Source organism: Ahaetulla prasina, chromosome 2 (genome assembly GCF_028640845.1).
Source record: "Ahaetulla prasina isolate Xishuangbanna chromosome 2, ASM2864084v1, whole genome shotgun sequence".
Taxonomy (NCBI): Eukaryota; Metazoa; Chordata; class Lepidosauria; order Squamata; family Colubridae; genus Ahaetulla; species Ahaetulla prasina.
The window spans coordinates 236017247-236044203 of record NC_080540.1 but is presented as its reverse complement, the minus strand read 5'-3'; the positions used below and the strand labels follow the sequence as shown (position 1 = coordinate 236044203).

The 26957-nt window shown below is 36.7% G+C and overlaps 2 protein-coding genes and 1 long non-coding RNA gene across 10 annotated transcripts in view; 2 read left to right on the top strand and 1 right to left on the bottom strand.

Annotated features, from left to right (window-relative positions):
* The window catches only part of FRMD3 (FERM domain containing 3), a 104556-nt gene extending 94794 nt beyond the window's left edge, over nt 1-9762 (top strand). For all 7 annotated transcript variants that reach the window (XM_058172769.1, XM_058172770.1, XM_058172768.1 and 4 more), the window contains one exon: nt 6003-9762. In XM_058172769.1, coding sequence (XP_058028752.1) covers nt 6003-6601 — 599 coding nt within the window. In that variant the 3' untranslated portion in view covers nt 6602-9762. The remainder of the gene's footprint in view (nt 1-6002) is intronic.
* The window catches only part of LOC131193034 (uncharacterized), a 134761-nt gene that overhangs the window by 67457 nt on the left and 40347 nt on the right, over nt 1-26957 (bottom strand). The window lies entirely within an intron of this gene.
* The window catches only part of LOC131193026 (uncharacterized), a 50623-nt gene continuing 36252 nt past the window's right edge, over nt 12587-26957 (top strand). Inside the window, exons 1-5 of the mRNA XM_058172764.1 lie at nt 12587-13205; nt 15858-17781; nt 20282-20396; nt 21905-21990; nt 24955-25013. Coding sequence (XP_058028747.1) covers nt 12597-13205; nt 15858-17781; nt 20282-20396; nt 21905-21990; nt 24955-25013 — 2793 coding nt within the window. The 5' untranslated portion in view covers nt 12587-12596. The remainder of the gene's footprint in view (nt 13206-15857; nt 17782-20281; nt 20397-21904; nt 21991-24954; nt 25014-26957) is intronic.

The following is a 26957-nucleotide window of genomic DNA, read 5'->3' as shown; positions in this document are numbered from 1 at the left end:
TGGATCCAATTCAGGGTACTGGTTTTAACATTTAATGCCCTTCATTGCATATGACCAGGTTATCTACGAATTGCTTCTCTCAGACTAGCCCATCCCAGTAGTTCTGGCCAAAAGGCATGTTATGGTTACTATCAACAAGGGACTTAGATTTGGTATGTCCCAGGAGGCAGGTCCCGTTTCTCTACTTTGGCACTGCCTTATAGAACATTCTCTCCCTCCTTCCAAGGTTAAGTTGGCTCCATTCCTTTTGATGTTCTGTAAATTGTTCAAAACCTGGTTATGTCATCAGGCCTGGGCATATTTCAAAACATGAGGGCATGTTGAAATGGCTGCACTAGTGAGGTGGATATATGCATTCTCTGTCCGTGCTTGGGATTTGTATATTTTAATTTTGATTTTAATTTCATTCATGGCAAGGGTGCTGTTGCACACAAGTTAATATATCATTTTAAGGCACTGTGGTTCTTTAAAATTTGAGAACCCCTGCTTTATTCGTCGTCTTTTGCAAATAGAATTCCTGATGCTAAGAATGAAGGTATTTCTGCAAAAATATTTTCACTTCAATAAAATTAAATTACATGATTACATGTAATTCATGTAAATTACATGAACTATGATTTTAATACTGTCCGAAGCATCAACAATGTAAATATTTTAAGCATGTTTTAAAGTAGGCAATCAGACCACTTTACTATAAATTAATTTTATAATAATAAATTAAATAAAAAAATAAATCACCAGCACTGTAATAATAGAACATAGATACAGTACTGCCAATTATAAAGGCAGACAACAGACATTGCAGAAAAGCAGTTCTTAGTTCTTTCCAAATGTCCGTATGCATTCAGTGCTGGTTCTGTTGGAATGATATTCCATAGATCACTTGCCAGCATTGAAGAGGTTCTGTTTTTTTTTTACAGAATTTCTGTACTTCAGCCAGCATAAACATTTGAAATAGATTCTCAGATACCAAGCTAAGTGTTGGGGACGAATACATGGGAAGACATTCTGACATGTATCCAGGACCCAATATTCCTATGTCGAGATGATGAAGGAGCTGATAGGGGCTAAATATAACCTGCAGGGAATAGTATCACAAAATTATCTAATACTCATGGGTCATTTGAAGGACTACATTATCTGAGTTTCCTTTAGAAACTCCCTCTTTTTAGAATCTTGACTGTCAAGTTTTATGGCATACTCCTACTACTTCTTTGTGGTAACATCCCATTCATTTCACTACAATATCTGAATACAGAAATAAGGTGGGTGAGACTTATCACATCAAGATCTGGCACACAGTGCATTACTTTCATAGAATTACCTTATTAATATGTGTGACATAGTGATGTAAGATTTCAGCTTCAACATTATTAGCAATATTTATGTATGGGTACTGAATGATCTTGTTTACAGAGATGTTACAAACTACCTAGGCACACTCACCCACACACATAGTTTGGGAAGGGCAATGAGTCTTTGTGCCTGGAATAAGATGTGAAGATTGATTTATGCAATTTAACAAAATACTGAAAAAATGTATGCATTGTGACCAAGCTTACAGAATTTTGTTGATTTAGAAAAACCTATGATAAAGTCATCAGCCTAGAATTATGAGATAGCTTGGCAGAAATATTGAACTGAATATTAGTTGATGTATGTGATAAGAACAGTAAATGGTGGAAGTAAAACAAATATGAGAGAAAAAAGGAAACCCTAGTGAATGGTTCGACATTGAATAATGAATAAGGCGAAATGTATAATATCCTTTTGATTGTTCAATGCATTTATGGATAAATGGATAATAAATGCTTGTAATATTAGAGATATGTTGAATGGAAACATGAATGTTGCAATTGAGCCGTGGTGGCGCCGTGGTTAGAATGCAGTACTGCAGCCAGCAGTTCGGCAGTTCGAATTTCACTGGTAGAAGGTTGACTCAATCTTCCATTCTTCGGTAAAATGAGGACCCAGATTGTTGTTAGGGGCAATATGCTGACTCTGTAAATTGTTTAGAGAAGAATGTAAAACACTGTGAAACGGTATATAAGTTTAGCTGCTATTGCTGTTTGAATGCAGCTGGTGACGTGCTGTAAATGTTATCTAAAGTGAACCAAAGTAATGGATCTGGAACTTAATATATCAAAGGCTAGGGTAGTTGAATTTGATAAAATTAAGTGAATTAAAGTTGTGCATAGAAAAAAAGGGCAATGGGACATATGGATGAACATGTATCTTGGCAGACTTTTTACTAAAGACGAAAGAATTAAGACAATAAAAAAGTAAGAACTAGTAGTAAAAAAATGTTTTGCAGAACAAATGACAAAAGATGTTAAAAACAGCTACAGTACAATTTATTCTATGTAAATAAGAGAGTATCTTAAAAGAAATGTAAATTATATGCAGTAAAAATAAGTAACTTAAGTGTTGGATGTATTATAAAACAAGAATAGGGTAAAAAATAAACACATGCTGAATGATGAATCACTAACATGAAGGAAATATTTTGAGAAGTTGGTTCTGTAGCTCAGGGGTGTCAAACTGGTGGCCCGTGGGCCAGATACATCATGCGCATACCACTCCCACCCCAGCTCTGTGAACGAGAAAAAAAATGTCGCAATACGTCACGTGATGGCAACGTGACACTGCGAGTTTGACACCCATGCTGTAGTTAGAATGAATGAAGATTGAATTCCAAAAGAAATATATTAGAGACGACTGGATTGAGAGAACCTGAATAGATAGAATTGATAAATTTTTTTAAAAAGGCAGAGATGAGATATTACAGTATAAGAAATAAATGTAGTGTATGATGCAATGCATGGACATTGTGGCTGTAAGGATGGATTGCTGGGATAAGAAAAATATGAAGTATAATGAATGATAATGGTGTAAATCAGATTTCTTCTTTTCTCTTATCTCCTCTATATAATTTATTTTGCTTACTATCTCTTATTCTTTTTCTGCATTTTTCAAAATGTTGCTTAACCCAAAAGAGAATAGCGTGATGGGTATGTATGTATGCAAAATTTTCTGTGAGCATGTGCATGCAGAGAAATTAAATTTAGGCCTGCAGCCATTTTGAGACCATTTTTACTAAACTTTATTAAAAGGCCCTTTGAAAGCATTTTGAGCTTTTTTTCCTCCATATTTGTGTATGACGAAAATGCAACTTAAATGAATTTACATCATGTTTTAAAATCATGTCCATACTGAAAAAGTGGTCTTGTTCCATTTTAATTTTGTACTATGTTGTATTAATGTGCTCTGTATGAACTACACTTTTAATCCTTTGTCTTTATCATCATCATTACCATCATCATCCCCATTATTGTGATGATGTAACTAAAGTCAGAAAAATGTCAATTTTGTATTGTGGCTTTGAACGTAACATGAAATGAGAGAATATTTTGATATAATCTTTTAAAATACAGTTTTCTCCAGTAGGCAATAAGCTGCCCAATTTTCCAGTTTATCTAATTCTATTCAATACATATTCACATAAGATGACCTTTTCAAGTATGAAATAAAAAAGAATAAAACTGAGCAACTGAAAACTAAATACTAGATCTGAAACAATCATAATTCATGTTTTTATAAGGGTCATATTTCTAATAGTAATTACTAAAGACTGTAGGAATATTTCCTAATCTGAATTTAGAATAGATAGTTAAATGTGTTGCTATATTACTTGAGATTAAATTTTTTAAATGATCAGTTCTCCATTCTTTTTAAATTAAAATCTACCTTTTGAAGAAATTGAACATTATACAGTCTGTTATTTCTTAATTAATATAGGTAACATGCAGTGACTTTGCAAATAATTTTAGATTTTTTTTCTCCTATTAGTATATATATAACAAGTTTCCATTCATTCTACAATTATATAAGCTGTTCTAAAAGATTCTCCTGACTATAAAACTGGAACTTTTTCTATCTTCTTGTTATGTATAAGATCAGATTCAGTTGAAGTTATTAGAAGATTATTTGAAGTAAAATTTCATTTTCCAGGGCAGATCTGGTAGGTCTGAACTGATTATTTTCCTATCCTGATAGTCCATGACAGATATGTCCCCAACATCAGGATATATAATAGTTTACATAATAAACTAGTTAATTCATTTCATACAGTAATCGGATACTGTGTGATAGCCAGTATCATTGATCAGTATCATTGATTGGGAGGTGTAAGTGCTATAAGTTGTATTTGCTAAATAGAATAGAATAGAATAGAATAGAATTTTATTGGCCAAGTGTGATTGGACACACAAGGAATTTGTCTTGGTGCATATGCTCTCAGTGTACATAAAAGAAAAGATACGTTCATCAAGGTATGACTTGTAGTGCTTGGTGGCACAGTGGTTAGAGTGCAGTACTACTACACTTCAGCTGATTGCTAGCTGCTACTTCAGCTGATTTCTAGCTGCAGTTCACAGTTCAAATCTCACTGGGCTCAAGGTTGACTCAGTCTTCCATCCTTCCATCCTTCCGAGGTGGGTAAAATGAGGACCCAGTTGGGGGCAATATGCTGACTCTGTAAACTGCTTAGAAAGGGCTGTAAAAGCACTATGAAGTGGTACTATAAGTCTAAGTGCTATTGCTATATGAAACATATTTGAATCCATTGAAATCATTGGGTCTGTTGCTGTTTCTTATCCCAAACTATTTTACAAGATTGTTGCTATGGGGATAGAATTAGGGAAGTTTCTGTGCACATACCTTTACATTCTAAGAGTTTAAGGCTTACATTCATTCCTATCTGTTCTTTGCATTGAAAAATAAACCTCATTTCAGTTCTCCCACATAAAAAAGTAATTAAATAAATCTGGAGTCTAAATGGAGTTGTATAATTTTAGAAGGCTGTAGAAAAAACTAGTCTTTGTTGTACATTTACTTAGAAAACTCTTTTTAAGTTCTCAAAGTCTGCTAACTTTGAAGCTAAATGGCATAAGCGTAAATGTTAAAGACAGCAAAACATCAATTGCACTTAATATCATTTGTTGTGATTTATGCTATTTGCACACTGTGGTTTACACAAATTGATTAAAATTATAGTATCATCTGCATGATACTATAGGCTAGATGATAGTATAGGCTAACCTTTTCTGGACCAAATGCCCAAAGTGCGTGTGCGCACCTGCAAATACTCAGGTGTGCCCCTGAACTCCCAAAATGCAATGCGCGTACCCCCCATGCATGTGCCCTGCCCCACACATGTGCACGCAGCCACACGCCTTCCGCTCCATGCGCATGCGTGATAGAGACCTGACAACCAGCTGGCCGATGGGAGGTGCATATGCGGCGGAGCTGAACTGGGGTAACGGCTCACATGCCCACAGAGAGGGCGCTACGTGCCACCTGTGGCGTGTGTGCCATAGGTTTGCCATCACAGATCTATATATTGGCATCATTACACAAAGATGATACAAATGATGCAGTTTGTAGTTTAACCATATTAGGATTAATGAAAACCGTTTCCCCCAGTTAGTTCATTCAGTCAAACTGTCTTACATACTATAATTCATTTTGTCACTTATGGCATCCTTCTAATATTAATTAATATTGTATCTTGAGAAATAGAATCATACGATAACCACTATTTCCCATCAATCTGTACTTTCTCATTTACTGCTATCGATAATCTATTAATAGATGTTAGATTATAATGCATCCTTCTGCAAACACATGTTATGCATGTGTCCGATAATGCAAGTATAGTATTTATCATGATTTCAGAATCATGGACTATAGTTCCGTACAATGAAATAACTAAAGATTTTCATTTCAGGTGCACAAAATGCAGATTTTTATTTTTTGAAAGACTTGGATTTTTTTTAGTAAAATGAGTAATGGTATCAAATTATATTTAACTTGCTAAATTATAAAGAATTGTCCTTCACTTAATATAAATCAGTTAACTATTAAATTGCAAGCAGTTGTTTGGTCTATAGTTTTATCTCCTTGAAATGTAAGTTTGTGAATCTAAAAGTGCTATTTTACAGGAATCCAGCTGCCAAAGGAAGAGGACATTTCACTCCCTGTGATATCAAGCTCTCCTACTAAAGAAACAGATGATGGTTCAGATCTTTCGGTTGAGGAGGGTGAGAAGATCAAAGAGGAGCCTTTAACAATTTCAGAATTGATGTACAATCCAAGTACCAGCTTGCTCCCAACTCCTGTTAATGATGAGGAGATAGACCTTCTGTTCCAAACTTCTCCAAGGGTAGAAAATGGGAAAGAAGATACAGATTCATTTGAGGAACTGGAGGCGGATGAAAATGCATTTTTGGTTGCAGAGGAGGAAGAGTTGAAGGAAGCTCGAAAAGCACTTAGGTGGAGCTATGACTTTTTGATGGGTAACTTGAAGATAAACTCTGCTGTGAAGAGTTTTTCCAGACTTCTTTTTGTTGGGCTTGGGGTATTGCTTGTGGTTTTCCCTCTACTACTTGTCCTTCTGGAATCAGATCTTGACATCTCCTTCCTCCACGAAATCCGCCAGACACCAGAATTTCAACAGTTTCACATTGAATATTACTGTCCTCTCAGACAGTGGATAGCCTGCAAAGTAGACTTCATTAGCCATTTGTTTGGCAGCTCTTAAACATAAAAAAATGCGCAAAACTAAGGGCTATATTCAAAACTAGTGAATTTTAGTCAGTATTTAGGTGCTCATAAACATCCTGCAGGTTATCTTCAATTGGTTCTTTATTTTGATAGACAATAACTTCAAAATTCTTACATTTACTTTTCATAATTGAATAATTGATGTAGTAGTGGCCTTTAAGTAACCAAAAAGCAGTCTGTTTTATTTGCTTTCCTATTTTTATCAGTAATTACTGAAGAGAAAGCTATCATTTCTATCATATCAAGCCATGGTGTCCTAATTTTAAGCATTAACTACAAACAGAAGAGAATGCTTTTGAATATATTCCTTAGTAAAACAATATCTACTAACCAATGCCTATATTGCTTGGATTTTATTATTATTTTGTTTGTTTGATTTTTTCATTTAAAAATATTTTTATGTCTTTACAAAATTTTGGTAAATTTTTAGAAAATGCAATTTCTGAAAATATTTAAGTGTACAGATGAATAAATGCACAAGGACATATTATGAATTTTTAAAGCATTTTTTAAAAAAACACTAATATTCTTCAAGATATGCACAAGATGAATAATTGGGATGGAAGATAGATATGTCTGATATATGGCAGTGAAAGACTAATTTTTCAATTAACAAGTTTCAGAGGAACTACACATTAGGTCAAATCAGTGTAACCAGGATTTACAGGTGAAAATTCCATGAGAGGAGAAGATACTTATTCCTTTCTTTGTACATTGTTTTTTTTCTGTACGTACAATCAGAATAGAATAGTTGGAAGGGTATTTGCAGAAAAGAGTCAGTGGATGCAGAAGTGGTTAAGCATTCTCTCTTGTCTGTTGAAACTGTCCTGCCTATTCCTCAGATCTCTGCACTAATATTAAAAAGCAGATACATGATCAATATAATGTGTAACGCCACAGAAGTTACAGAAGCTGTTCTGAAACTAAAGAGTGGGATATAATTTTCTCAAGATGGCAATTTGGATTTTACTTTGATATACTCATGAAAGTTCTTTGCAAAGTAGTGGAAGTATTGTTTTGCAGGAGATTTAGAGGTTTTGTTTTAAGTGTACGTGATTGTAAGTTACAGAGAAATGGTAAGTTTTTTTTTTAAAAAAAAGATAAAGCTAAGATTACTAAAATACACAATTAAAAAAACTAACCTGTTTCCAAAGATAGAGGAAATTTCTATGAAAAACTTCTGTGAATTTCAGACACCTGAAAAAGTTAGTTTCTGATTACATTCATTATTTTTCATTATGATAAATCCCAGAGTTAAAATTTCATGCATTATTTTTAAGCATGCTTTCTTACCAGATGTAATTAACAATGGATGCACATGATTTATTATAAAAAGTGTCCTTTTGACAGTGGCGTGTTGTTATCTTTGTTGTCTTGATGGAGATTTTGTGCCTGTGTAACTCCCAGCTTTAAGAGGATGTGATTAAAATCTTGTGTATTTAGAAAAGATCAACATTTCCACATGCCCAATTTTCAAATGTAAGGAAGTAGAAGCAGAAGAACTAACTAAACTGAATAGCCAATCTGGATTTCATAACACAAAATTCCCTCTTCCCCTTTCCTAACTACACCAGCAATAGGATATTTACGTACAGTCCTATACCTGTTTCCTTTGAAATATGTTGTTTAGATCCTAGTTGCAGATTAATGAATATAAGATTACAGCCTTTTTTTCTTGTTCTATTAAAGTTTTAGAATTGCTATCTATTATTACAAACTAATAAATTATTTTTTTTTAAATAATCAAGTAAATGTATGAAGTACCTAAAGTACATTTTAAATTTAGTTAAAAACTTTTAAAATATTTTTTTATTTACATTTCCATAGTGCAACAAACCGAATCCATATTTCATCTACCTTCTAATATATAAACCTTTCTAACTACTGGTAACTCCCATGTAATTCCCATGTGCTTAATTAAAAATCAGATTGTGTTTGTAAATTTGTATAAAAAAGATATATGCATTGTAGAAGAAATTATGAGCTCCTGATTTAGAAAAGTTTATATTCTGGAGTTCTCACCGTTGCTAAGTGCAACTGGATCAGGGCACAAATTTTAAATTAGATTTTAGATTTCTTTTTTTATATAATTGACTAGTTGAAAAGCTTGGGTAATTTCCCTTGCATGTATTACATCATCTAAAAAGTAAATATACTTGTAGTTTTTTTAGGGCAATCTTTTCAATTATAAGTAAATATATGAAACGTTTTTGTGACTGAAACCATTTTATCTTCAATGTATTTTTGAGCTCTTCCTTTCCTTAATTACTCCATTGCAAAAAAAAATAATATTGTTTAGTACATATTTAATCCTTTTTGCAACTTTGAGCTGAATCAAGGACCCAGTCAGGAGCCATCTATTGTTGTTTTCCAAAACCAAAATAATAGTAAGCTTAGAGATATAGTTATAAAAGTAGACTATATAGATATTGCAAATATTATAATAGCAATAAATCCAAACCCTTGTCTTGGTTTCTGGGTATTTATAAAATACCAATCTCTTTAATTATAGATCCTGGATTCTAAAATGTAGTCTTGTCCATGTACTATTGCTCCAAAATCATCAGAAACCTTTGTTAGTATTAGTTAATTTGATCTGGGAAAGATTGAATTGCTTGAGGAACTAATTACCTCAGAGAATAAACTGTGCAATAAGGATATGTATACAATGAATGGCACGTGCATGTACATGAAGGGATAGAGATATATCGATCATATTGTGAGGGCTTTTTTCTAGATTCTAGACACAGAAATGAGAAAAGAGTGAAGGATATGTACATAAACCAGAAGAGTCTTGTCTCCAGAACGGGATGTACCAGAGATGGCATATGAAGAGTTTGTAGGTGCAGTATTGTGTATTTCTGTTTGTGCTTGGACTATATTGTAGAGCATTCTGTACTTGACATATATTTTGTGATTTGTTTAATATTTATAAACACAAACTCTGGGAAGAATTAAATAGGGATTATTTCTCTGAAATGCAAATGGGCAAGAATTCCTGGCATGGGTAGGGCGGGAAATGTACCTGTAAACTTGAGCCTTATCTTTGTAAAGTGAATTTAACATTTCTATGTCCACATCTTGATTGTTTTATATGTTAATGTAATGATAAGACTCCCTAATAAAATATATATTGAAAAAAGCCACCATGGACTCCTGTTTAAATATGATGGTGCTGAAAAAGGAGACTTATGACTGGTCCTCAGAGTTGCAGCCAGTGCAGCCCAATTTCCACCATCTCATGATCACGATTTGGGTATTTGGCAACTGGGATGTCAGTGTCCCGCATTCACATGACAACACATTTAAGGTCCACAGCGACTCATTTAACAACCACAGCCAGAACTGACGAACCAATGTTGTAAGCCAGGCATGATCCCATGATGTTTCACTTTTATGACTGAATCATGTAGCAACAGTTGCTATTCTCAATTGTGGTTGATAAGTGAGGACTACTTGCATGACAGTTCCCCATTTTTATCCCCACAATGAGCCTATGATGAAGTTTGGACTGAGATAAACTGAGTGGTCCAAGGTAATCCAGTGAAGTTCCAATGCTGGAATCCACCATAACTAGACTTGAACCTGGGCCATTCTAGCTTTGTTTAAGACTTCAAACATGATTATCACATTGGAATTCTTATCTACTTGGTAAATACAAATCAGTGATATAATCTTTACATCCGATGTGCGAAAGAGTGTGAAGAGTAACAAGTGATATAACTTATATTAGAATGTTTTTGTGCTTTATTTGGGTAGTCCTTTACATACAGCAGTTCATTTAGCGACCGTTCTGTTACTATGGCACTGAAAAATGTGACTTACAACAGCTTTTCACAGTTGTGACCTTTGCACCATCCCCATGATCATGGGATAAAAATTTAGTTGCTTGGCAACTGGTTCATATTTATGACAGTTGCTCTGTCCCAAGGTTATGTGATCACCTTTGGCGCCCTGTTAAGCAAAGTTAATGGGGAAGTCAGATTCACTTAACAACCAGGTTATTAACTTAACTGCAATGATTTACTTAACAGCTGTGGCAAGAAAGGTTGTAAAATGGGGCAAAACTCACTTAACAAATGTCTCACTAAAGGAAACTTTGAACTCGGTTGTGGTTGTAACTTCAGGACTACCTGTACACATAATGTGCAATTCATGTGATGGCATCATGACAAATGTGACATTATCAAAGCTTGTACTGGACACTTAAGAATGTATAAACCATCTTGTTTAAATGTCAGTTTTCTGCAGCCTAGTATTTTCCAGGGCAACAATGTAAATATTCCTTGCCAGTTGATTGGTAATGCAGTTTATTTGGAAAGCAAAAGGAAAGAGTAGCTCTGTTTACGAATAATATTTCTATATTATGAATCTAACAAGCATTAAGCCTTTTATAATAAACACTAACAGAACATTAAAACAGTCTCTTTAAACTCTGATAGTACTCAAAAGCAAGCTTACTGAGGATCTGTTAAAGAGATTTATTTTTAATAGTTTACAAAATTGAAGTACAAAAAGAAACTTGACAAACCTTGTAAAAAGAGGCAGTTTCAGAGTAAGCAGGACAACAGAAGGGAATTTTAATTGGGAACAAAGGCAAAAAGCCACCTTATGGGAGAAATATTTTTGCCTCCATTAAGAGGACATGAGAATGAAGTGTTTGTTTTACCTGCAATATTCTTCTATCTGGAGATGACAGGGAACAGCATTTGGGATGAGCTAAACAAGCAACTGTTCAGGTATCCATACTTCAACCTCCCTTTCCTCATTTTGGCCTAATTTTAGTCAGTAAAAAAGGAAACCTAGAACGACCGCTTTGCTGATCTTTTCTTCATAGCCAGGCAGACAAATACCCCAGGCTAATACATTTTTATATAGCTTGGCACCTGCACTAAATTTATTTAATGACAATCTACTTTTATTCAATAAAACCTCCAATCATCCACCCCCCTCCCCCCAATCTCCAAATGGCATTTATGACATTAGAATAGAATAGAATAGAATAGAATATTTTTTTTATTGGCCAAGTGTGATTGGACACACAAGGAATTTGTCTTGGTGCATATGCTCTCAGTGTACATAAAAGAAAAGATACGTTCATCAAGGTATAACATTTTGGGGCAGCAAAGAATCAAGGGAGGGAAACAAGAATCAAATCCCAATCTTGCATGGAGTTTCAATCGCGCTCCTTCTTGGGTTTCCAAACTCTTAAAACTTGCAGGTGTAGGGGAGCTTCTCTGCGCAAACTGCGCGTGTTCCGCCATTCGAAGCCAAGCTTGAGCAGGAGGCGCGACGAGGAAGAACGCAGCGCAATTCCTTCAGAACTCTCTTGCGGTCAGAAAAAGGACTTTTTTTCTTTCTTTCTCGGAATCCGACAGCGCCCCCTAGTGCAACCCTGTGCTCATGCAAGGAAAGTTTTGCTTATCCCTAGATGGGTCGGACACGACTTCGCAACTAACAACAACGAAGAGCAGCTGGAGCCCATTTATTTTTGAAGAAAGTTTCCAGGACTTAGAAAAAGGAAATGGGGGTCCGGTCCTTGGTGCTCCCTGAGCTTGTTTGTTTTCTTGCAAACGTTTCGTTTACCCAAACTAGGTAGCATCATCCGCGTTGGTAAGGAATGAGCTGTTTGCTGTCAGTTTATATTCTGGTGACTTAATCTGTGTGGGTGCGGATTTCTTGTTTACTTGTATTGTTTACTTGATTGTTGGTCTGAAGTTAACCTTGGAGTAGGATAAGGAGATACACACGGCAGCCGAAGGCCTATTGAAACGCAACGCTCAAAATTCATCTGCTCGGCTTATTGCTGTCATTAGTTAGGATTAAAGTCAGATATATCGGGACTGGTTAATGTGGTGTTGAATTACAACCACCAATCTAGGTCATTTGGCGGGCTCAGGGGTTGGACTTCCTGCGGGCGGGTTCGGAGGAGAAAGAGGACGAGGGAAAAGGCTGGCGAGAACGACGGCTGAATGAAAAATATACGATTCAGACGCTCTCAGCAACGGAGACCGGAGCCGGCATCTCCACCCTTTTCCCTCGGCAGCCGGCTCCACCCTCGTCCTCGGTTGCCACGGGGATGGCGGAGTACACATTTCCCACGGCTGGTGTTAAGAGAGAACTTCCCAGCGGCTCCTTCATCTTTGGCGCCTCTTCTTGATCCTTTTCTTCCAAAGAAGAGAAAGAAGGAAGGAAGGAAGGAAAAAAGGAAGGAAGGAAGGAAGGAAAGCGAGAGCGAGAAAGAAAAAGAGAGAGAGAGAGAGGGAGAGAAAGAAAGAACGAGAGAGAAAGAAAGAAAGAAAGAGCGAGAGGGAGAGAGAAAAAAGAGAGAGAACGAGAGAGAAAAAAAGAAAGCGAGCGAGAGAGAGAGAGAGAAAGAAAGAAAGAAAGAAAGAAAGAAAGAAAGAAAGAAAGAAAGAAAGAAAGAAAAATCGGCCCAACTTGTGGTCTCCTTGAGGACGCCGCGAAAACTGCAACCAAGCCGCGCGAGCAAAGCTTTTCCCACTGCCGCGCAAGGGAGGCTCTCAGTTTCCTTGCTTTTGGAACTTTCGATTAGGAAATGCTACGTAGCGACGGAGGAGGTGGGTTTTACAACCATAGCTCAGGCTCGTGGTTGGAGAGAGAGGTCCAGTGTTATCTGTCAGAAATAGTATAGTAGGGTTTCCGCCTGCGGGGGCTGGGTGGGTGGGTTGGATTAGATGACCTATAAAGTCCCTTCCATCCTGTTATTCTGAATGAATGAAATTATTCCTTCCCCCTTCAAGTCATGCATAAAGAAAGAATTCCAGAGAGACATTTATTTTATTTATACCCCTTAAAAAAAACAAAACTCAAGGCTGCAAACATATCGAACACACCTTCCAATTTTCCTCGCAACAACAACCCTGTGAGGTGGGCTGGTCTGGGCTGAGAGGGAGAGATTGGCCCCAAACCACCCAAGCTGGCTTTCGTGGCTAAGGCAGGACGGACTCATGGTCTCCTACTTTCTAGCTAGGTGCCTTAACCACTTGACCAAGCTGGGTCTAGATCAAACTGACATTTCAAGCCTTGTACCCTCTATTTTTTTCTGGTAAATTAGAAGGAGCTGGCATGACATAAGAACGTTGTGTTATCACACCCTCTGTGAGTCTGAGAAATAAGATTTGAGTGTTTCATAAGATGTTTTCTCCCTCCTATAAAACGGAGACTTAAAATCAGGAAGGTTAGTATGTTTTATGTTCTTCTCCAAATCATTATAAAAACTACTCATGGTTCAAGACAGGATCCTGGTTTTAGGAATATTCACATGTGCATCCTGAATGCTTCAACCTTCAAAACTATCATTTCATATGGGAGCTGACAGAGAACAGGGCAGAAAGGGTGGCTTTTCCACTGCTTACCCCTATCCTGCCTCTACAGCTGCTGGTGGAAAAGGAGCTGAAAGGAGGACAAGGGTACATATATACAAGTTCAATATTTGCATCATGATATCACCACATGCTTGTCATTTTTGTGTCCTCAGGGCTTGTTCAGATACCACTGGTTCTGGCTTGTTGAATGATGGTGAACTGATTTCATGTGTGACAACAGGGTGTTCTATTGATTCAGTCAGATATGCCACACACACAAAAAAACCTTGAAGTTTTAATCACACAGGTGTGACTGCCATCTTTAATTTATTTGTTCTCCTCCTACAGATGCTTCTAGCTAGAATTTTGCTCTTTTAACCCTTAGTCAGCTTGGCTATTGCTTAGTCATTCATTAATCCTGTTTCTCTAAAAAAAATGAGCAATTTAAATTTTATCTTTTGTTGTGCTTTGTTTCAGCAACTTTGTGACTGGAAATCTGTGTCCTGTACTTGTTGGCTAAATTGTTTTGAATGATTTTTGAAGACTTGACCTCAATTTGCTGTTAGGCAAGTTTCTCCATCCCACTTTTTCAAAACGCAGAACTGGCCACATCTATTTGTGTTATTTTGTAAGAGCTTTGAAAATACTTATTCCATATGTGTCCATTGGTTCAGGAAGATGGAGTTCATTGTTTTATGTAAATAAGATAAGGATGTATTTTGCAGAGATTATAATAGAATTTTTTTTGCTATTTTGAGAGGTGCAGCCTTATTAGTTTGAATTTAATATAATTATGTGAAATATTAGTATCTATACCTGCTGTGAATGTGCAAGCAAAACCTCATATTTATAGGGGCCAGCAGCATCTGGAGGTTTCTTCAACATGACAAAATGTGTATCCTGACTTTAAAACACAAACTGTGACCCTTAGGTATTTGTATGTGCAATGTCACAACACAAGTACAAAATCAATGAAGTTTACATCACAGTGTGACATGTTTTGTCATTTATCTCCCTCTCAGATACTGAGTGATGTAAGTGACAGGCACTCTGTCAGTTTCTGCAACGTTGAGGTGACTTTGGATAATGAGTGATGTAAATGACAGACACTCTGTCAGTTTCTGCCAACTTTGAGGCGGCTTGTAGATTGTCATATACAGCACTGAGTCAAATCCTCCACTTCTTCACTTCTGAGGAGAGATAACTGCTTATCTTTGCATGAGATGGCAGAAAATATTTCTACTGGAGAAAAAGAGGTATGCCGTTTTGTGAGTGAAGAGAAGCAGGAGGTTGACATTTTTCTTCAGCTGCTAAATTTAGCTTGGAATATCCAGAAAGCCAAAAAGTAAGTCCAAGTAAAGTTGAATCGAAAAGGAACTATGCAAACTCAGCTGTTGTATACTTGATGCCTCTTGAGATCTCTGACCAGCAGGTCAACTTGTGATCTATCACAAGATTATCTTCTCCTTCATAGTTTTTTTTTAATAGCAGATTCCTTTAAGTACCATTTGTGGATTTAACAGCATTTTTTTTTGTTTTGATTTCCTGAAATATTGATTGATGTACATATACCTACCTAAAATAAATAATAAAATGTTGCTTGTTTTTTCTTCCTTTTCTTAATAAAGTGTGATTTAATTATAACTTATATCAATTTAACCCCCCCCCTCCGGGTTTTATACACCAGCAGTAGGGATAGGATCCCAAGCAAAAGCATTATTTGGAAGAGAAGTACTAACAATAACCAGGAAGCAGCTACTAAGGTAACAAGGTAGGCCAAGGTATGTAAACTCAAAGGATTATGGGAGACAAGATATGAGCCCTCCAACATTTAACCCTTTAGGCTCAGCAGTAGTTTTCATCTTCAAATAAAACAGCTTTACTGTGCACTTTTTATTTCTACAGATGGAATATCTGCCTCAGAAGATACTACACCCATCTGTTGCTGATACTCTTCATGAAATCTCTGTACCATTTCCTCCTATGACTTGCTATGGAAAAATAGTGCCTTATTCAGCAGATAATAACAATTCCATACAGTCTAGAAGTTGTTTGTTGAATTTTACAACTGATAGTAAGATGGGCTTTGAAGAACCCAACAAAACAATAAATGGAAAAAAGCATTCAACCATTTGGAAGCTCTCTGAAGTAACCTCTCTACAAAAAGAAGAAACAACAAGAACTACAGCTGGACTTGAAGAAAGAAAATGCTTAAAGAATACATGTGTTTCAGAATTAAATAATGAACCACATAGGGAAAGTAGCATCCCTGAGATTCAAAAACTCAAAGATGTAAATTGGACAGAATTGTTTCTTCATCAGTCTCCTATTGGGGATAACATTCAGGAAAGTAGTCAATCTGTCTTGGATCACTGCATATTTAAAAATATGGTTCAAAATAACAGGGGCAAAGATAGCATAAATAAAAAGCCTGACACTTTTGATCCAAAGCTATTACATGCAAATATTTTAAACAGTTCTGTAGCCTTTGAAAATAATTCAGAGAATTTTGAACTAAAAACTCCTGGGACTTTGGTAAATAATGATACAATACAATACAACATAATTTCAAATTCTATCCAGGCAGCCAAGCATAAAAATGAAAACTATTTTTGGGCTCCACTCAGTGACAGTTCAGATGAAGAGTGGACAAATATGACAAAAAATAATTTAAAGTGGCCAACTATGGACAGCAAAAATTATAAAAACCCTGGTGACAGTGCTAACTTTGACAATCCAACCATTATAAAATATTCCAATTCATCAATGCTGAAAGATGAATTTGTCTTCAAAATAATGCCTGACAGCTGTGAAAAATGGAATCCAGGAATAGAAACCTTGGAGATTCAAGAATATAAATGCAAGAATTTTACACAGACCCCAAAATATAAAGATTTTAATGGAACACAGAATTGCATAAAAAGCAACCACGAAGAGTCTAAAAATGGAAATATCCATTTTCATTCTAAGTTTACAGTAGAAAAAGATAACCAGATGTCACATATTCAACCTCTAGAGAGAGCTTCAGACCAGAGAAATGAATCTAAATTACAGCAAACACTGGAAATGGACAAGATCTTTAAAGGGAGGAAATATATCAGAGAACAGGATGTCAATTTTAACAAAGCTACATATCAAAAAGATGCAGAATTAACACCTCCATTGGACTTTTCAGTTATGCAAATTAAGAGCAGTTCTGTAAGTTCATTATTGAAGCCTTCAGAAAGTAATACTTATAAAGAAGGCTCAGACTCTCTGAATCACAGCCTTAAAAGCGTGAATGAGAGCAATAGTGACTCTGTTATGCTAGTTGGGCCGCCACAGATCAGTGATGATGACCAGGTAATACATAAGCCTTATATCGTCTCCAAAGATGAACAAGGCTCTGTAAATGATAATATTTCTGCAACTGGTCTCAAACCAGTAGATGGTGCTAAAGAGTTCCTCACTGCAAGTGTTAAAGGGATTGGTCATGAGAAGCCACTTTATAGCAATACAGTCCCATTAGATTTCAGCCATAGTGAGGGCGTTTTGGCTAAATATTATTTTTATTTGAACTATCTCGATGAGTCCAAAAGATTTCGGTATGAAAATGCCCATCAGTTCTTTTTTTGTCAAGAACATGTTTTTTTCAAAGAAGCCTATTATGATACTGGACCCTGCTATAAGCAGCAGACAGAGGAAAATACGAACAATGACCTGGGAACTTCTGAAGGCAAGAAAAGGACTCAGATCATCAAACAGCAAAATCGTTTTGAAGATCAAGTGTTGAAGCCTGAGTCTGCAAATAGCGGCCCCAGACAAATGGAGAGAACAGGCAGTTTGAAAGGTAAAATTGGACTGCTATTTTCTAGTTAGTGAGATGTGTAACTTTTAAAATGTCATGCAGGAGTAGGAAACTTGATGTTTTAGACCCGTGATGGCAAAGGTGGCATGCAGAGCCTTCTCTTTGGGCACATGAGCCATCACCCTAGTTCAGTTCCACCGCGCATGCACACGTGCCTCCCACCAGCCAGCTGGTCATCAGGTCTCTGCCGCGCATGCGCAGGGGGTGGAGCGCATGTGGACAGGCCGCACGCACATGCTCAGGGAGACAGGGCGTGTGCTGGGGGCGCGCACACATGCAGGGAGCTGTGTACATGCTTGGGGGGCGCATATGGGGGGCCATGCACGCATGTGGGGGAATGGGGCTCATGTGGGGGAATGGGGCTCATGTGGGGGACCATGCGTGCATGTAGGGGAGAAGCTTGCAGGGGGGGATGCGCACATTGCATTTTGGGGGGTTGGGTGCGCACGCTTTGGGCACTTGCTCCAGAAAAGATTAGCCATCACTGTTTTAGATAATTGTTTCCAGAATGTCTAATATTAGCCATTTTGGTTGTGAATATCAACAGGTGAAATCAAAACTCTGTGGAGGAGATCTATTTGCTGTCCCGTGTTACTTTGTCACAAACACAAAGTATAAGTGAAAGCTTCTATATTTAGTGGAAATGTTCTTTTATTCTTGTCCTACTTCATGATAAATGAAAATTACAACTCCATGGTATAGCAATGGCTCAGGTTTAATGACATAACCTAGGAAGGGTATTAGCCATAAACTCCTTTGAAAACAACAGGATTTATAGGATTTTATATTTAATAGCTTAATTGTAGGGTTTATGTGAGTCACTCTGGAAGAATTTAAATTTATCTTCCATGTATTAAGGAGAGGGGAAAATAATTTGCAGGCTATACATATCCTTTGGAGCAGGGGTCTCCAACCTTGGTCACTTTAAGACTTGTGGACGTCAACTCCCAGAGTTCCTCGGCCAGCAAAGCTGGCCGAGGAACTCTGGGAGTTGACGTCCACAAGTCTTAAAGTGACCAAGGTTGGAGACCCTTGCTTTGGAGTGCTGTGTGATGTGCTAATGATGCTGGAAACTTCTAGATTCCAACATGTCCTGTCCACCATCATAATGAAAGAGAGCTAGCCATTACAAATGTATAAGAGTTTTGAACTAATATATGCTATGGTGAGAGAGTGATAAAAAATAAATCCTTTTTCCAGCAATCATTGTATGTGACAGCAGTGGCTCTTTCATGATGAAAATATCTAGTTCTGGAAGAAAAAGGAAGTGTTAGGGTGCTCCTCAGTTTCAAAACATGTCCATGCATTTGTTATTCCATCTCAACTTCCTTCTCCACAGCCAGCTGTTTTCAAAAACCCCTAAGTTTTATCTTCATTTTCATTATTTACTAATAAATGTTGGTATATTTTTCAGAATAGACTTAGAAATAGGTGAAATCATGAATAAACATACTTTCCATTTGAGACTTTTCATACTGTATATCCAAAGTATTTTCTGTGTTCTGATATGTCCAGTCCTTGGTAGAGTATTGATTTCTTTAAGATGGAGTACACGAAGAAGCTGCTATGTATGCTCTTGGTTTTATTACTCCACACAAATGAGATAAACCACCAAAGTACATTTTACATAAAGAGATTGCTCCCAAGTAAGGTAGGATTGTCTAGTTCTAGGAACAAGGATAATCTACTTCATAGTGATTTAGTAAATCAAGCTAGTCTTTGCACACTCGTGAAGTGACATTACTGGCATTGCTGTAATAGTGCAAACACTACTGGGGCACGGCAGACTCCTGGAGGTAGCTATGTGTGATGTCACATGCTGGGGATTGTCATGTGTCTCTGGGTGTTGCGTGAATTTCGTTTTATGAGTATACTGTGTATATAGTACAATGACAATAAACTTTATATAGATAGATAGACAGATAGACAGACAGACAGAAAGACAGAACCAATAGTAAAACTGGCAGGAGGCTCCACCCACTGACCTGAACATCATCAAAAGTGATCTGCGCATGCACGTGAGCGCGATGCGAACTGGTAGTAAAGGTAAGTAGAACCCATCCCTGTTCACTACCAGCATTTTAACAAAAACGTTAGTTCCTGTGATTCCTCTGGGAATAGGCTTATTCTTCTCTTATACATATATTCTATTAATTACTGGCAATCTCTCCCACTTTCCTTCTCAGCTGAAAGCTACAGAGAAGTTGTAATTTGGTCCAGCATCTCTGTGGCCACTGAAACCAAAATTTCCACAGCTGATATTCAGAGTGCCCCTTCAATATCCAAATGTAATTCAAGTGGGAAGTCCAATCAGACTCCATTTGTTGTTTCTGGTTTTGGACTCATTATATTCTATTAATATGCCTTATGAACGCCAAGGATGTGTTTTAGATGTTTATGTCATTCCCTAGAGCTCCTTTAACTGCTTTTGGAATTAACTATGGCTGCAGCTAATATATTCTGTGGATCATTTTTTTTATAGACCAGGAAGTTTTTGAAAGCAGGAAATCAAGCCCAAAACAGGCTAGTCCTAAGAAACATTGGGAAAGAGCCAACATTTCATGCTCACCTTACACAGAGAGAGAACTGAAGCCAAGGTTTGCTTATTTAATATTTAATACAACTGTGTGAACAAAGCAGTGCATTTACAAAAGGCATATCTCCTCTGTGCTCTGGTTTCTATTTTTTAAACCCAGAATTTATAATGGTTCCCTGCAAATTGCTTTATACTTTATAAATACCTCATGATAGCAACTCTCTTCTTTTACAATCACACTAGTATGTACCAGTCCTGAACAATCTTTTACTATTTTACTATTTATTTTTGGATTCTTCTGTTTATGTTTTCCCTGCACAACTATTTCCATTTAATTATGAAATATTAATTTGTGATGGGTCTAGTACAAGTAATATTCTACACCTATGTGTAAATTTCTTAAGTAATATCTTTAGTGTATTCATAGATGAAAACAAAGGCAGTACACAGAAATATGTTAAATCTTGTTAGTATAAAGTTGATTTAGTTATGTTATCTTTTATCGTCTCCGGTTTCTTTTTCTCAACGTTTTTTATATTCTTCTGTGCCTTGCATAGTTTTGCTTACCTTAAAGAGAATAACATTGAAGTGCATGCATGCGTATAATGATCTAAATAAAAACAATAGGTCTTGGCTAGGCTTTGTATCACCAAAATGCATGAATTTCACGAGAGTGGTGATCTTTGCACTTTTTAAGATTAAAATTAGAGAGCCTGTTTGGTGTAAGGATAGAAACCCAGAGGCACCTGAAACCGCAAACCAGCTGGGTCACCTAGGTCTGGTCACACTCTTCCCTAGGAAGAAGGAAATGGCAAACCACTTGCAAAAACCTTGCCAAGAAAACTTCAGAAACTAGTCCAGGCAATTGTCAGAAGTCAAAACTGACTCAAAGGCACAAAAGCGAAACAAACTGTATTGCTTATTGCTTATTTTGATTTTTAAATTTCTTATTCTTTTGACTATTTGGATAAAATTATAATCTGTTTATTTGTGGGCAGGTTAGTGCTGTTTGATTCTTCAGTAAGTCTAACAATCTATGCTGCCTGAGTTTAACTCAAAGAATCATCAATTACAATGTTCTTCCTGGCAAAGATTACTTCAGCTTCAATTGCAACAATACACGAGCAAACAATAGATTTAAGCTTACTGTAAACCGCTCCAATCTTGATTGCAGAAAATATGACTTCAGTAACACAGTTGTTAATACTTGGAATACACTACCTGACTCTGTGGTCTCTTCCCAAAATCTCCAAAGCTTTAACCAAAAACTCTCTACTATTGACCTCACCCTATTCCTAAGAGGTCTATAAGGGGCGTGCATAAGAGCACAAACGTGCCTACCGTTCCTGTCCTATTGTTTCCTTTTTTATATCCAATTAATATAGTTATTACATACTCATACTCATATATATGCTTATATATTGTATAGTTATTTCATACTTATGCTTATATATACTGTGTGACAAAATAAATAAATAAAATAAATAAACCAAATATTCTAAATATTGGTCCACATAACATCTTGTGTAATTTTTTTTTATTAATTGTGCACTATGTTTTTCTCTGAAGTAGATCACGATGTGTCCAAAGACCTGCAATGGGCAAGAAGTTAATAAGGAAGAGCAGTTATAACTCTCAGAGGCACCCATCTTCAGGTTTGTAGAATTTGAGGTGACATCCTTGTTATCAAAAACTCTATTCACTTTTCTTTCTATTCCTTGATCCAGGATAATCTGTCCCCAACCCACTGCTTCAGGACAGTGGCAAGTACCCATTGCCACTATAATGAAGTTCATGAGAAATAATACATATTAAAATGTTGTTTTTCTAACAGATCTCGTTTTTCAGTAGTAATTTTAGTAGTAAAATTAAGCTAATTGTATAAGGTGGAGCAGGGATTGTCCACTTATGTGTCTAAAGTAGCTTTTAAAATCAGATTACCATGTTTTCATAAGGAATCTGTTTCATCGCAATAAACTTTTTTTGCCAGGTTAATTTTTTGTGGAGGCTCTGCTATCAGTCATGGGGTGGTCTGCACTGAACAGATCAGTGCAGATTGTTTTAATTAAAACAAGAACCAACCTCTCTGGGAACGAGTTGAGTAAAACGAATCTCCATTTTGAAAGGTGGGAGGTTTGTATCGTTCAATTCTTTTTTGAATCTTTTGAAAATTTCCAGTTCTTTTTGCATTTTATCCAATATCAGGCCAGAAACCAGTGCATTCATGACTTTGATGCTTCTTGAGTTCTCTTTTGTGTGCAAATTAACCCTTTTTTTCCTCTGATAAATTTTCATATACCTTCACTGAAACAGAAAACTTTATATTAAGCCTTCAGTGTCCCCCCAGGACATTTCTAGAGTTCTTTCGGATGCTTGAATTAAATATTGCTATGACAGATAGCACATCATTGCTTCTTCATGATTCAAATTAGATTTTTCCGTGGAGGCTTAAGTCAGGACGATCAAAATTCCTATTTGATGGGATATAACAAATGTTAGTTTCTGCCATTTAAATGCTTTGTTTTCTTTTAGTACCATTTAGTGGCTGTCCTCTTTTTGTATTTTGTATAGTGATTTTGTACGCTGTTATTGGAGTAAGATGGCCATATAAGTATTCTAAAAAACAAAGAAGCAAATTATTTATCCATCCATCTATCCTAGTAATCAGAGACTGGTTCTTGGTTTATTCATAACAAAATTGGTTTCTGAAATTGGAACTATATCTATGGGGTTGCTTAAAACTATGGCGGACTTGACCCAATGGCTCATTAGCCTTTTAATTAACATCATATACTAAAAGAGTGACAGAATCAACTATTCATTTTAGAAAAAAATAAAGCACAGTTTGAAACCATCATTTGCTGCTGACTCTTCTGTTTGACAGTGTTTCATTCCTGCAAAATGTTGGCGGTCAACCATGTGTTCACACTTGCTTCTGTTGACCTGCGGCAGAGGATCCCAGTATAAACAGTCAGTGCTTCTTTTCATTAACCAACAGTATGCAGAATTTAACACTTAATTGGTGCCCTGGCTTCTGAATTACAGCATTTTCTCACAATAACAAAATTCTGCCTACCTCCCTTCTACATAGAAATGGAAGAATAATTTGCTACTGTCACCATCTTTTAGAATAAGCCATGTGACTTTGGCCATTTTCTAAAAAATATTTGATCTGGAGAAAATTTTCTGGGCAACAAAATATTCTTTCTGTATATAAATTCCCACAGAAATCTGTGAAAATGCATGATGTCATAGGTTTGTAGCCAGGGACTTCTTCCAGCAGCTGGAATCACATTGTAGTGTAGAACATCCGTATTGTGGTCGGTCAGCAGCCTGTGGAGCTGACAATGGAGTCGGACAGCGATGAGGCTGAGGTGAGGCCAGGGCCATCTGGAAGTGAGGTGCAGACTCCAGAGCCTCCAGAAACTGATAGTAGTGAGGCAGAGGAACAGGAGGAGCCTGTTCCTAATGCATGCATGTGAAGAGCTGCCAGAAGGCAAGAGCAACTCAAGCAGAGAGGACAACTTGGGAGTAGGGCCAAGAGATGATTGGCTCCTCCCATAAGGCTTAAAATAGACCAGCACTGGTGTTTCAGCTTTGCCGGAAAACAATGTTGTAGCTGCGTCTTCTTCACCATCTTCTGCTTCGTGTACGTCTTTGTTTTTCTGGCTTCTGGATGTTTGCCAGGAAGGGCCTTTGGCAGTTTGCCTAATTGGACTAAGGTTTGTTAGATAACTGAGGAATTCGTGTTGGGAGGCATTTGTTTTACTTTGAGTTGAACAAAGCTGGGAATAAAGTAATTCTCAGCTGTTTGAATAAAGTTTGTTTTTTCCACGGACTAAGTGTATTAAGTACTAAGTACTACCTACTTAGGTCTGGGTTACAACAATCTGCACATGTGGATGTGTAGGAAAATTTTCTTGATCCCAAAGTGTGAAAGGTAAAACGAGGCAAGAATTTGTTTACACATTGCATTTATATCACAGAACATCATAATTGGCACTTTTAAAAGGGATTAGGAAATTGACTAGGAGAATCAGAGTAAGTTTTGTTGAAAATTTAGCCATCAAAAAGCTCTGAATTTAGGTGGTGGTTTCAAAATTTGAACTGCACTATAGTTGTGCCAGAATACATTTTGCTTGGTAGAAGAAGAGATTGTTTCTGCATTGCCTGCATTCAGTAGAACTACTAAGTTCAGGCTGGAAAAAATGCAGACATATGAGCAAATATCACTTTGCTGTGATCTTGTGACTGTCTTTGCTGTGAACTTGTGACATAGCTTTTGGAGCCCAGCTATGATAACTCTAGCATTCAGTATGTCAAAATATATTATTTTTTCCATTCTCACATCTGTCAAGCAAATGACTTCAAAACATTCTTGTAAAAAAGAGCACTTTAATATTTTAGTGCAATAGCTGTGCAACTTGAGTTACAATGGAAGGAAATTGGTATGAGTCAATGAAATTTAAAATTGTTCTACAGATGTTCAAGATGAATGTATCTTGAGCTACAGTGGAATTTCAATGAATATTGTCGATTTCTATGGTTCTGAAAAGCTTGCTATGCTATCCCAAATAACTGCATATTTGGGAAGCTCAAAGTTCATATTTCTTTTCTAGGGACACAATGTAGACTGCAGTATGAAAACGCTTCTCAGGATTATAACAAATTAAACATGGTAAGCATATGTTTGTCTTCTAAGTTATATATTACAACAGTAGCACCAGAAGCATTTGGAGAATGTATGTATACCATTATGTAGTTAAAGTTTAGAAGTAGAACTTTGATAATGTTATAAATCAAATCTTTTTCAATCTTCTGGGTGAGAAGTTATTTTAAGGAACTGACGTATTACAGTTAATATGTTTCTTAAAGCCACCATATTTTTTTCAGGCTTGTGCAGAAGTGTGAAAAAAGAGATGGAATGCTTTAATAGAAGTGAGATATTGTGTTCATGAGAAGTCTGAAATACTTGAGAATTATTTTTGAAACCCGTACAGCCATAATTGGACATAATATAAAAAGCATTTTTTAAAAGGGCTTTGGCAAAGTTCCTTGTAGTTACAGAACTGATTCATGAGTAGCAGCAAATACTGGACTCCAAAGATGTAGAAAACCTGTTGCAGTTTATTCTTCCAACACCCTTAAGCATTCAGGGTCAGGAATTAAAAACGGAACAGCGTCGGCAGTCCAAGCATGCAAAAGAAAATTTCTCAGATATAAAATATACAAATCAAAGGACACATTGAATGAGATAGCAATAGTTTGAGAACTGATGTCCTTCACACCAGCAGTCATGGGGGGGGGGGTGCCCCAGCCACACAAACAGTCTATGACTTCTTGTGGCTCTTAACTTTCTTTACATAAAGAATTCCAATAGAGGAACCACATCTATTTAGTGCCTGACAAATGATCTGGGTCCCAATCAGGCAACATAGACAGGTGAAAGAGTATGTTTATATATAGGCCATGATAAGGGGATTTCCAGCACTTTATCTGCAGGCTTTTCCTCGTTGTCATGCTCTGGTATCTGTTGACTGTGTCCACATTTTTTTCCAATTTCCGCCCCACCCTTGCCCCACCCCTACCCTTTTGGCAAAGCAGCCTTTAAACTTAGCTAGCCCTCAGCTTGCAGGCCATTACAGTCAGGAGTTGTGGTTTGTTTATGAGGACACTGGTGTTTTCCCTTCACCAGAAATTGGCTGATTTTGAAAGTTTTTTGGGTCTTTGGGATACAGTTGATGATGGTTATGTTATCAGTTTGCACAATTCTTAAGGATTACTGCATAGAAATATCACAGTGTGGTATAAGTTCTTCTCTGCTTCTTGTAATAATCATTATGTAAGCAACATTCTTGTTGAGTATTTTAATCTAATTTGTTGTATGGATATTCAAAAGAAATGCACCTGTTCAAAACAATTATGTATTGTAAATGTCCCATTTACTTGTAACAGTCCTTTCAACATAGGTACAGTTGTTGTTCACTCAATTCCAGCTTTTCATGATCAACCAGACTAAATTGATTGTGTGGTCAGTAATTCTTTCCTTGATTTTTTGTAAGCTTATCCTGATATCATCAGTATTGGTACCTTGAGAATCTATGTCCGGCAGGTATATTAATCTGCCGACATTGAAGATAGCATCTGATTTAAATAGCCACAGGCAATTGAGGCTAAAGTGCCCAAGAAAATAAAATAAAGGTAGTGCTCAACTTACAACCATTTATTAATGAATACTTGAAGTTCCAACAGACCATCCCCCCCCACCCAAGTTGTTTATGACTTGGTTCTGAAGTTCTGACGGTTCCCTCCCCACAATTATGTGACTGCATGTTGGACAGTAAGCAGCTGGCTTGTATTTATGGCTGTTTGCAGCATCCCATCCCAAATGTTATAAAAAACGTTTTATAACATTTTTACTGAAAACCAGCATTTACTTCTAGTTTTCAAAAAAACATCTCATAGAAAATATTCGCTTTATGATTGTGGCATCTCTTTAATGACGCCCTCAAAAAAAAAGGTAGTAAAAACATGTCTGGTCACATGGTGATCTGCTTTATGACTGTCATGACTTGCAACCATCATGGGCGGCTTCATTATAGTTGTAGATTGAGGACTATCT